This window comes from Aquarana catesbeiana, linkage group LG03 (assembly GCF_042186555.1).
Source record: "Aquarana catesbeiana isolate 2022-GZ linkage group LG03, ASM4218655v1, whole genome shotgun sequence".
In the NCBI taxonomy this organism is placed as follows: Eukaryota; Metazoa; Chordata; class Amphibia; order Anura; family Ranidae; genus Aquarana; species Aquarana catesbeiana.
In genome coordinates, this window is record NC_133326.1 from 111,992,175 (window position 1) to 112,004,277 (window position 12,103).

Here is a 12,103-nt window from a genome sequence, read left to right on the forward strand (position 1 = left end):
GCCCCCACAGCAAGCAGCTTGCTATGGGGGGAGGCGCACCTGAGCCAAGTCACAGCTCCATGTATCTATTCAGACACTGAGCCCTGGCCCCGCCCCTCCCCTCTCCCCTGATTGGCTGACTGATTTTGATAGCAGCAGGAACCAATGGCAAGGCGCTGCTGTCTCAGCCAATGAGGGGGGTGTCCCAGCCAGACAAGACAGTTGTGCAGCATCTCTGGACAAAGGGGGGGGTAATTCTTAGTGTAAGTATTAGGAGGGCTGAGGCAGCTGCTGCACTCAAGTTTTTGTTTTGTTCTAAATACATAGAATGCAAATAATCAAATGTGCATACACAAGATGTATAAAAAAACATGCTGATAACTCAATATATAAAATAATGTGTACAAGTAAAACGTGAAAAAAGTAAAAATATAAAGTGAAAGCAAAATGAGACCTGTGAAGGTGTACACATAAAAATAGAATAATTAATTGAAATGTGAATGGATAAAAACGTGAGAACTAAAAAATCCCAGTCCCTGAATTAAATCATATAAAGTTCATCTGTGAAAAAGCGCTTTCATCCACTCTGCAACAATCGATGGATGGATAAACAGAAAGAAGGGATATGCAAGGTGACACAGACTCCACTGGCAGTGACTCCAACAGGTGGAAATGAAGTAAAAATGGACCCTTACCCTCCGCGTTGGAGCCCCTCACTGGCAGGGTCTACCGAGCATGCAGACTTCGCCCTCTGCAGGGACCGTGTTGGGATAATCTCCATATCAGCTGACAGGAATGCTGCCTCCGGTCCGGGCTAGTCCAAGTGATGCGCCTGGAGAGGGGGGAGAGAGGGCTCTCTTGCTCCCAGTGTGGTAGAAGGAAAAAGCAGAAGAGCGGGGCTCCAATAGTGTAAAAACGTTACAAGTTTATTGGTAAAAATACAGGCCAAAAACGGAGAGTGCACGCTCCGTAAGGCAATAAAAACAATAAAAAACAAGCCGGCATAAATAAAGCAGTAACCCGTGCAGAACATGGGGCAATCGTGACGGCTTACAACACGTAGCCACGCCCTACATGTTTCGTCATTAGTTGACGTCTTCAAAGGGGCCCCTTTGAAGACGTCAACTAATGACGAAACATGTAGGGCGTGGCTACGTGTTGTAAGCCGTCACGATTTGATTATTTGCATTCATATATGTTTCCCCTCATTTTAAGCGCACTTTTTATATTTTATACTTCTTATGCCGTACACAGATATTGGTGTGTTTTAAAGTGCAGCTATCAATTTGTCCTTTCCCTACTTTGCTCTGCAGCGCGTTTTTTTTCCTTCTTAAATACATAGAATGCATTAAGATAAAAAACCTTTCGCCTTTACGATCCCTTTAATATTACTTTAACACAGTCACAAACCTATTGCTTTATTTAGCCAGCATGGGCAAAGCACAGATTCACGTTAAAAGATTAGATTGCATTTTATATAAAAGTCCTGCATATATAACAGATAAAGGTATTATATGACTGACCCTTTTCTCTGCATATAACAGATAAACGTATCATATGACACTTTTTTTTTTTTCTCTTGATGTCTAAACTTTCCTATTTTTAGCTTAAAAAAAAAAAAAAAAGTCCAACATTTTGCTTGCAAAGCAGCAAACCTATAACTTTTACGTTTGTCACTTTTTTTGTACTCCTTAAGATGTTCCTTTCAAAAATGTCTCAAATTGCTCATTTTTTGTTTTTGTTTGATTTCATTCAGGCACACCAATCAGCCGCATTCCTATCATGGCTAAACAGCTACTGGACCTCTATATGCTCTACAAGCTTGTAACTGAGAAGGGGGGGCTTGTAGAGGTAATCAATAAGAAAATCTGGAGGGAGATCACGAAGGGCCTGAACCTACCAACCTCCATTACAAGCGCTGCCTTCACCTTGCGCACACAGTGAGTACTTGCTCCCAGTATAATATTGTTCTTATGAATTTTACCTTTTGATATAATGTTCATTATTTGTTTTGGTTTATAGTTTTCTATTTTTTGTTTCCTACCATTGTATAAAATGACTCTTGCATATTGGAACCAAGGTGTTATGCCTTCTCAGTTTTAAAGGGGTTGTAAACCCTTGTGGTTTTCCAACTTAATGCATTCTATTCATTAAGGGGTTGCTAAACCATTGTTTTTTGTTTGTTTTTTAAAATAACAAACATGTCATACTTACCTCCTCTGTGCAGTTGGTTTTGCACAGAGTGGCCCTGATCATTCTCTTCTGGGGTCCCTCAGCGGCGCTCGTGGCTGCTGCTCTTCTCGAGCGCCCCGTCGAAGAAGCGCTCTCCTTTGGGACACCCATGCGGGCGCGCTCCCGTGTCCTGTTGCTGCGTCTATTGATTCAGACAGCAGGACTCGGCCCCGCGTCATTGGATTTGATTGGGAGCAGCGGGAGCCAATGGCTGTGCTGCTATCAATCAGGACACAAGACACAGGCTAGAGGCACGGCGAGAGGACGGGTTCAGGTAAGTAAAACAGGGGGTCTGGGGGGATGCTGCATGACAGAAGGTTTTTCACCTTAATGCATAGGATGCATTAAGGTGAAAAAACACTACTGTTTACAACCCCTTTTAAGGTGAAAAACCTTCCGTAGTGCAGCAGCCCCCCAGATCCCCCCTTTTATTTACCTGAACCCAATCGTTTCATCAACGGGGACCAGCCCACCAGCTCCAGCCACTGTCTCAGGTCCTCATTGGATAGATTGATAGCAGCGCAGCCATTGGCTCCCACTGCTGTCGATCAAATCCAGTGACCGGGACGAGTCCTACTGTCTGTCAATGGACTTGGGAGCGCACATGCTCAGGTGTCCCATTGCAGTGCGGGTCTCCGATGGGGCACTCGATGCGGGGAAGGAGCCAGGAGCACCACTGGGTGACCCTTGCACAAAGGAGGTATATTTAACATGTTTGTTGTTAATAAAAAATAAAAACAAACCTTTACAACCCCTTTTAACCTGACTTTCTGTCACTGTTTGCTTGCACAGTCATTTATTTATTCCTCTGTCTGCCCTGTATGTAAACTAGTTCTGATCTGGATGTGTGGGATGTTTGTGCTCACAGGTGAAGGGGAGGTGATTTTTCATTTGGTGCATCCTGCTTGCATCTTACAGGTATATGAAGTACCTTTATCTCTACGAGTGTGAGAAGAAGTCTCTTAGCTCTCCGGCTGAGTTGCAAGCTGCTATAGATGGAAATAGACGAGAAGGAAGGCGCCCAAGTTATGGTACTTCTTCCTTTAACTATTCCCCCACTCCAGGAGGGCCCAACACACTTCTGGGAGCTCCAAAACTTCCTGCGCCCATGCTTGGAGTGCACCCAACTTCTCGTATGACACCATCAACGCCACTGAAGAAAGGTCAGATGTCTGCTGTGGAAAATGGAAAAAAAATCTAGCTGTCTGTTATTGCATAAAAACCTGCTTGCATGTTTTGTGAAATCTGTTGCCCAAATATCCTGTTTTTTCCTGCAGCTCCTCCTGGTGTATAGAATAATAGCACATGTGTATACTATGTTTCAGTCTTTAGCAAACTGTTATCCTGACATTTTTAACATACAATAAAAGATTTTTTTTTCTCTTTAACCACTTCCGCTCCGGAAAGGTTAACCCCCCTTCATGACCACGCCATTTTTTGCGATACGGCACTGCGTTTTTACCTGACAATTTCAAGGACGTGCGATGCTGTACCCAAATAAAATTGTCTTTTTCTTTATCGTACATCACGGAACACAGAGCCATAGTAGTTAATATGTGGGTTATAGGCCACTTTCAGGTGATGGACACTGGCACACCCTAAGACAGGAAGTCCACTCCCTATATAACCCCTCCCAAATACCTCAGTTTTTTCGCCAGTGTCTTAGGTGTTGGTCATGAGTAAAGATGTGCTATGCTGAGCTCCACTGAATATTCCTTGCTGGGGTAAGCTGTGCGACCGGATTCATTCAAATTAGGCCGAATTGAATGGTACCCGGGCAGTTTTTCAGCCATAAAGTTTTTCTGGTGGGGTGCTTTACGCTTCCTGGAGTGTGGATCCCCCGATTAAAAAGGAGCCCCCCGGTTCCTGAAGGTTTTTTTAACGGAGCCCACCGTGAAGGGTGAAGATTGGGTCTGGGTTTAACCACAGAATCCCTGCGGTGGGAAAGGTAAGTGGGATTTCTAAGTAATTTTAAATTCTCTTATGAATTGTCTCCTTTAAAAGTAAATGTCATGCCTAAAAGTCACCACTGGGGGCTGTATAGAGCACATTCCTTGTCATGCTTTCCTCAGATCATTCTGTCTCAGCAGAAACGGCAGACTTCCCTCCGGCTAGCAGTCCCAGGCCTCCGGTAACATGTTGGGAGGGGGGGGGGGGGGGGATTTTTTTTCTAAAAACGCCCCCCACCTGGACAGAACCTCTCCCCCTGGATTGAGGGAGGAGCCAGAACAGTCGGTGGATGCCGCTCCAAGTTGTTGGAGGGACACGAGCAAAAAGGGGGCATGTAAGTGGTGGCACACACTTGGCACATTTACTAAAGCACCAGGCTAAGCACTAATAGCAGCAGCAGTTGCTGGACTATTAGTGGGTGCAATTTCTTCTGGTAGTACCTCTGCATTTGTGCATCGGGCTATGGTCAGAAGGGGAGGTAGAAACACCCCAAAAAAGGGCTCAAAAGGGACTCCCTCAAGCTCCAAAAAGCCTAAACTCATTTCTGCAATGGCATCCTCCCCTGAGAGATCTGAGGTGGCTGGTCAGAGTGAGCCATCAGGACTGGCAAATGTTTCCAACACTGCAGCCCCTGTCTATATTACTGAAGAAGTTTTTTTCCTCAGCCATGATAGGTTTGGAAGAAAGGTTAGCGGCTTCCCAGTGTGGAATAAAATGCGTCAGGTCCCCGTCCATTACCCAGGACTCTCAAACTGAGGAACTAGGGTCGGGAAAAGACTATTTTCTCTCAGGGGACCGTGAAGAGGCTGATGACTCCTCTTCTGAGGGGTCAAATGTGGAAGGATCAGCTTCACAATCTGAAAGATTGATGGTCCAATCTCTTACTGAGATGGTCCGTTCCACATTTTTGCTACCCTTAACTGAGTCGGTTGATAAGCCTACTTCTTGTTTGGGTTCGCTAAAGCTCCTCAAGCTGTGCATACTTTTCCTGTCCATTCATTGCTGGAAAAGCTTATGTATTCTGAGAGGGATCACACAGATAAGCATTTTTTTCCTCCTAAAAAGTTTTGAACACTTTATCCTATGGAGGAAAAATTCACTAAGAAGTGGGAGATACCAGCAATTGACGCTGCTATATCCTCTGTGAATATAAGTTTGACTTGTCCGGTAGACAATGCTCAAATGCTTAGGGATCCAACGGATAAGAAGTTGGTATTCCTATTAAAAAACCCTTTTTCTCTGACAGGCTCAGTGACTCAGCCTGCGCTGGCAGCAATTGGTGTATGTCATTCCTTGAGAGACCAGTTTAAGTAGGTGCTCAAGGTTATTCCTGATCAGCAGGCCCAGGATTTAGCCGAGCTACCAGGGGCTTTATGTTTTGCAATAGACGCTATGAGAGATTCTATTCTTCAGGCCTCACGCCTTATGCTTGGGCTGGTACATATGCATAGAATCTTATGGTTGAAAAATTGGTCAGCCAAAGCACCATGCAAAAAGCTCCTGGTTAGTTTTCCTTTTCATGGTTAACGGCTGTTCGGGGATGATTTGGATAAATACATCCAAAAAATTTCTAGTGGAAAAAGTACCCTTTTGCCAGTTAGGAAGAGGAGTAAACGTATTTGATTTAAACCAGCTCCTTCTCCAGTGCCAGGGGCGTCTGCCTTCAGGCAGTCACAACGGCCTCCGCCGTCAAGTTCAAGAGGTAAACCTCAGGGTCAACCCCAGGGACAAAAGAAGTCCTGGGGGAGGAAACCTACGAGACAAAATACTAAAGCCTCTTTATGAAGGGGTGCCCCCGCTCGCTCGAGTGGGGGGAAGACTTCTGCAGTTCTCAAGGATCAGGCAGGAAGAGTGTCGAGACAGATGGGTGACTTCATTAATAACTCTAGGGTACAAACTAGAGTTCTAAAAGTTCCCGTCTCCTCGTTTTCTCAGATCAAACATTCCCAGGGATCCAGAGAAAAAGAAGTCTCTCAAGCATTGGACCATCTTTTGTCTCAAAAAGTGATCTCAGTGGTCCTCATGAAAGAGCAGGGATTGGGGTTTTATTCAAACCTTTTCACGGTACCAAAACCAAATGGGGATGTTGGACCCATTCTAGATCTCAAAGATCTAAACTGGTTTTTGAATGTCTGCTCTTTTCACATGGAGTCAATCCTAGAAGGGGGAGAACTTCTGGCGTCAATCGACATCAAGGATGCATACCTCCATGTGCCTATTTTCCCTGCTCACCAGAAATATCTACGTTTCGAAGTAGAACATCTTCATTTTCAGTTTGTAGCTCTGCTTTTCGGTCTAGCTACTGCACCTCAAGTGTTTACAAATGGTCCTGGCCCCTTCTCTAGCCAGATTAAGGGCCCAAGGTATAACAGTTATAGCTTACCTAGACGATCTGCTCTTGATAGACCAGTCGGTAGCCCGCTTAGACCAAAGTATGATCACCACAGTCAACTACCTGGAATACCTAGGTTGGGTTCTCGAACCTAGAGAAATCCTCCTTAAAACCATTAGAGAGATTAGAATACTTGGGTCTGATCATAGATACAGCCCAGAAAAGGGTGTTCTTGCCCCAGGCAAAAATCAGTGCCATAAAGGAACTGATTCAGGTGGTCAAGGCAAAGAAGAATCCTTCTATTTGACTTTGCATGAGGTTGTTGGGAAAGATGGTGGCTTCATTCGAGGCCGTTCCTTATGCTCAGTTTCATTCAAGGCTGCTGCAAAACAGTATCCTATCGGCTTGGAACAGGAAGGTCCAAGCTCTACATTTCCCCATGTGTCTGTCTCCAAAGGGTGTGCTGGAGCCTCAGTTGGTGGTTGATAACCAAGAATCTGCAGAAGGGAAAATCCTTCCTACCAGTTACCTGGCAGATGCCAGCCTTTCAGGTTAGGGGACAGTCCTGGAAGAGGCGACTGTCCACGGTAAATGGTCCAGATCAGAAATGACCTTACCCATCAACATTCTAGAGATTCGGGCAGCGCGCTTAGCCCTGAGGGCCTGGACGTTCAGGTTACGGAATTGTCCTGTCAGGATCCAATCCGACAATGCCACAACAGTAGCCTATATCAATCACCAAGGGGGCACGAGAAGTCGTGCGGCCCAGAGAGAGGTGAATCACATACTAGCTTTGGCAGAAAACAATGTACTTTGCCTATCAGCAGTCTTCATTCCAGGAATAGAAAATTGGCAGGCAGACTACTTGAGTCGCCAGTTGTTCCCGGGAGAATGTGACAATATGCCAAAGATGGGGCATCCCAGACATGGATCTGTTTGAATCCAGGTTTAACAAAAAAGATTGACAACTTTGTGTCAAGAACAAGGGATCCGCTAGCGTGCGGAACAGATGCCTTGGTGTTCCCGTGGAATCAGTTCTCACTGACTTATGCATTCCTTCCTATTCTGCTTCCATGACTTCTTCGCAGGATCAAGCAGGAAGAGAAGTCAGTCATTCTTGTGACCCCAGCATGGACCAGATCCTGGTATGCAGAGATCATAAGGATGGCGTTGGGGGACCCATGGACCCTACCACCACGTCCAGATCTTCTCTCGCAGGGTCTGGTATTCCATCCTACTTTACAAGCCCTAAATTTAACGGTTTGGCTATTGAGACCCACATTCTGAAGAAGCGTGGGCTATCAGGCTCAGTGGTATCTACCTTGATTAATGCAAGGAAGCCGGCCTCCAGAATCTTATTATAGAGGCTGGAAGGCATATGTCTCCTAGTGTGAATCCAGGGGTTGGCACCCCAGGAAGTATGTCATAGGTAGAATCCTTGACTTTCTGCAGATGGAGTTAGAAATTAAGCTGGCCTTGAGTACTATCAAAGACCAGGTCTCAGCCTTATCGGTATTATTTCACTGACCACTTGCTTCGCATTCCTTGGTCTTTAGCTTTATTCAGGGATTAACGCGGCTTAATCCTCCAGTTAGGTCACCCCTGAACCCTTGGGACTTGAATTTAGTTCTATCGGCATTACAAAAACAGCCTTTTGAGCCGATACGGCATATTCCCTTGGTCCTTTTGACAAGGAAACTAATTTTTCTGGTAGCCATATCTTCTGCAAGAAGGGTATCGGAGTTGGCTGCTCTTTCTTGTAAAGAGCCATATTTAATTATTCACAAGGATAAGGTGGTATTGCGTCCTCGTCCTAACTTTCTACCGAAGGTAGTGTCAGGTTTTCATTTAAACCAGGATATTGTTTTTACCTTCATTTTTTCCAGAACCCTGTTCAACGGAAGAGAAGTCACTACATTCTCTGGATGTGGTGAGAGCAGTCAAAGTCTACTTGAAGGCGACTGCTCAGATTCGAAAAACTGATGTTTTGTTTGTGTTGCCTGAAGGTCCTAAAAAAGCACAGGCCGCATCAAAATCTACCATTTCTAACTGGATTCGGCAAGTAATTGTTCAAGCTTATGTTTGAAGAGGAAGATTCCACCCTCTCAAATCAAAGCACACTCCACTAGAGCTGTTAGTGCTTCGTGGGCAGTGCATCACCAAGCTTCCATGGCTGAAATCTGCAAGGCCGCAACTTTGTCCTCAGTCCATACATTTACCAGATTCTATCAGGTGGCTGTAAGAAGGCGTGAGGATATTGCCTTTGGGTGTAGTGTGCTGCAGGCAGCAGTATAAGCCCTCTGGTCTCATGATGCCTTACTTTTGTTGTGTCTCCCTTCCTTCAGTTGGCATTGCTCTGGTACATCCCACATAGTAACTACTATGGCTCTTTGTCCCGTGATGTACGATAAAGAAAATGGGATTTTTATAACAGCTTACCTGTAAAATCCTTTTCTTGGAGTACATCATGGGACACAGAGGTCCCTCCCCTCTTCTAATACATGTATATTGCTTTGCTACAAAACTGAGGCACTCCCAGTAGTGGGAGGGGTTATATAGGGAGTGGACTTCCTGTCTTGGGGTGTGCCAGTGTCCATCGCCTGAAGGTGGCCTATAACCCACATAGTAAGTATTATGGCTCTGTGTCCCATGATGTACTCCAAGAAAAGGATTTTTACAGGTAAGCTGTTATAAAAATCCTATTTTTTTCCACAAATAAAGCTTTCTTTTGATGGTATTTGATCAGCTTTTTTATTTTTTGCGCTATAAACAAAAAAAAACAATTTTGAAAAGAAAAAAAAACTATTTTTTACTTTCTGCTGTAAAACACACCCAATAAAAAAAGTCAAATCAAATTTTTTTCATTAGTTTAGAACAATTTGTATTCTGCTACATGTTTTTGGTAAAATCCCAGCGTGTATTGGTTTGCGCAAAAGTTAGAGCATTCACAAATGATGGCATATTTTTAATAGAATAATTTATTTTTTGCTAGTAATGGTGGCGATCAGCGACTTGTAGTGTGACTGCAACAATGCGGTGGATAAATCAGACACTAGGGGACCAGTAACACCAATACAGTGATCAGTGCTAAAAAATATGCACTGTCACTGTACTAATGACACTGGCAGGTAAGGGGTTAACAGGGGCGATCAGTGTGCTCCTAGGGGGTGCTTTCTAACTGTGTGGGGGTGGTTTAACTGTGAAGAGACAGAGATTTGTGTTCCTGTTTAGCAGAAACAGCAGGATCTCTGTCTCTCCTACTAGCAGACCACCATTCTGCCTCTCTCATGAATGATCGGCAGGTCCTGTGGACATTGAGTCTGCCGGACCCGCTGACTCTGCCAGACCCGCTGATTGGCTGCAATCACAGCGGTAGCTGGTTGCCGGAGGCGCGTGTGTGTGCCCCAGACCCGGAAGAGGAAAACATGTACAGGTACGTGATTTTGCTTCTAGGAGCCACCGCCCTGCAGTAATATATACGTGGGGTGGTCGGCAAGTGGTTAAAAACAGAGTAATAATCAGGTTTTTTTTCTCTGCTGCTTTTGTAGGGAACACATTGTAGTTGTAGATCAGCTTGTTGTACATACATATCCCCACCCTTTGTCCTGGTAACCATTGTCACTGGAAAATAAGGGAATTCCCTTTCTCCTCTATGTACTGACAAAAAAATGTGGTATAAACTTGTATTATAGCGTTTTGTTGACTTGGTGACCACTGTCATCAGGACATGGAAAGGAAAATCTTCAGCAGGGACACCAAAAAATAAAACCTCTGTCAGATTTTTTTTTTTTTTTTTTTTTCTTCCACAGTTTATTACACTTTTTTAAAAAATACATTTACTTTAATTGGGGTTAAGAATGAATGCGTAGTTAGCAGGGGTTTCATAGAAAAAAAATCCTTATGATCTAGTCTTAACTGACTGTTCAAATCACATTCCTTTTACTTGCATTGCTTTTTTGAACTATGACAGGGAAATTTGTAGTTTTGCTGTTGTGGGATTTTAGAACTTTAAGCTTTACACGACCAACTGTGCTAACCTTTTTTATACCTTTTTTTTATTATAGGTGACAGTCCTGCAGGCATGTTACCTAATCGGATGGCAGTAGCTGCTGGGCCCATAAATGCACAACACACCCCTTTAGGGCTGCGATCAGTTTCAATAGAGCAGCTGAAGGAAAGACTGGAGACAGGCGAACCCCTTGAGAAGCGAATAGCACGTACACCAATGGAAGAGCAGCAAAGGCTCATGCAGCAAGCCTTCCAACACAATCTTTTAAGCATGGCACGACAGATACCTATGAAACTAAAGATTAATGGGAAGGGTAAGTAATTCATGATCTCATGCATTGTAATACCCCAAGAAATCCTTGGCATATTGCAAGATTTTTAAAAATATTTGATATGCGCTTAGAATAAAAGGTCAGTTTATGGCTGATCTTCATAAATGTGTGGCTGACATTGACACCAACGTATGCTGATGGTATGTGGAGTTGGTTTGTGGTCAGCTTTTGTACATCACAGTGCTTTTACCTTGTGTAACTCCTCATGTAGGAATATGTGCAAGTATTGAAAAGATTTTTCTCTTGAAGAATAGCCAAAGTTTTTTTTTTTTTTTTTTTGGCTCTATTTTTCCTATAGATCACAGGAGTACGCTGTTTGTTCTGCACTCACGTGACCTGTTTTCAGCCAACAGCGGGCTAAAGCCTACAGTTAGCTGACATCGGAGCCAGTCCAGGCTGTGAAAGGATCCCGACCATATGGTAAAGATCCACCCAGATGCCTCGACTGGCAGCTGGCTCAGCCTCTTACAGTGCTGCTGACAGCCTGAGCCAGCTGCTTCTGCCCTCTCCACATCCCAGTGCTCCAGTGAATGCTGGAGGGACAGAGCAGAGAGTCTGTGATTGATAGTCACCAGCTCTTTGCAAGCTGAAGACAGAGAGGTGAGCGATCAGCGGTGTTTGATCGCTCCGTTCTTGATCTTCGAGCCAGCATGTGACAGGTGCAGCATCGGACCAATGCTGATCCACCAAGGTGAGTATAATTTTGTTTAACCCCTTGCCGCCGAGCATACGCAGATACGTGGCCTCGACTTTCGAGTGTTATAGCGGGATGATGCCCGCAGCTGCAGGCATCATCGCGGTACCGTTTTTTAGAGCCAGCGATCAGCTTTCCAGGGATAACAACTGATGCGGCTAAAAGCCGCTCGGCTGTTATACCGGAGGAGCGTGAAGGGACTCCCGCCCCACCGGGAGACCCGATCGATAGGAACAGACTGGCGCGAAGCCGAAAACGGCTACGTTCCAGTCTCCTGATTGTAAACCACCATGACGTCACTTCCTGTTTACTTGGCTGCCAATGGCGCCAGTTTAAAAAAAATATACAGTATTCAGAATCACTGAAAACAGCGATATGAATACTTTGAAGTGCAAAGGAGGGATCGGGGGTCTTTTAGACCCCCGATTCCTCCATAAAGAGTACCTGTCACCATCTATTACTGTCACAAGGGATGTTTACATTCCTTGTGACAGCAATAAAAGAGATCTTTTTTTTTTTTTTTTTTTTTTTTTTTAACACAATTTATTAATATAAAAATAAATAAAATAAATAAGT

At 44.4% G+C, this 12,103-nt stretch overlaps 1 protein-coding gene across 2 annotated transcripts in view; it reads left to right on the forward strand.

Moving 5' to 3' along the window:
• The window catches only part of ARID3B (AT-rich interaction domain 3B), a 92,436-nt gene that overhangs the window by 64,061 nt on the left and 16,272 nt on the right, over positions 1–12,103 (forward strand). For both annotated transcript variants that reach the window (XM_073618987.1, XM_073618988.1), the window contains exons 5-7: positions 1,736–1,919; positions 3,130–3,374; positions 10,558–10,815. In XM_073618987.1, the coding sequence (XP_073475088.1) occupies positions 1,736–1,919; positions 3,130–3,374; positions 10,558–10,815 (687 nt within the window). The remainder of the gene's footprint in view (positions 1–1,735; positions 1,920–3,129; positions 3,375–10,557; positions 10,816–12,103) is intronic.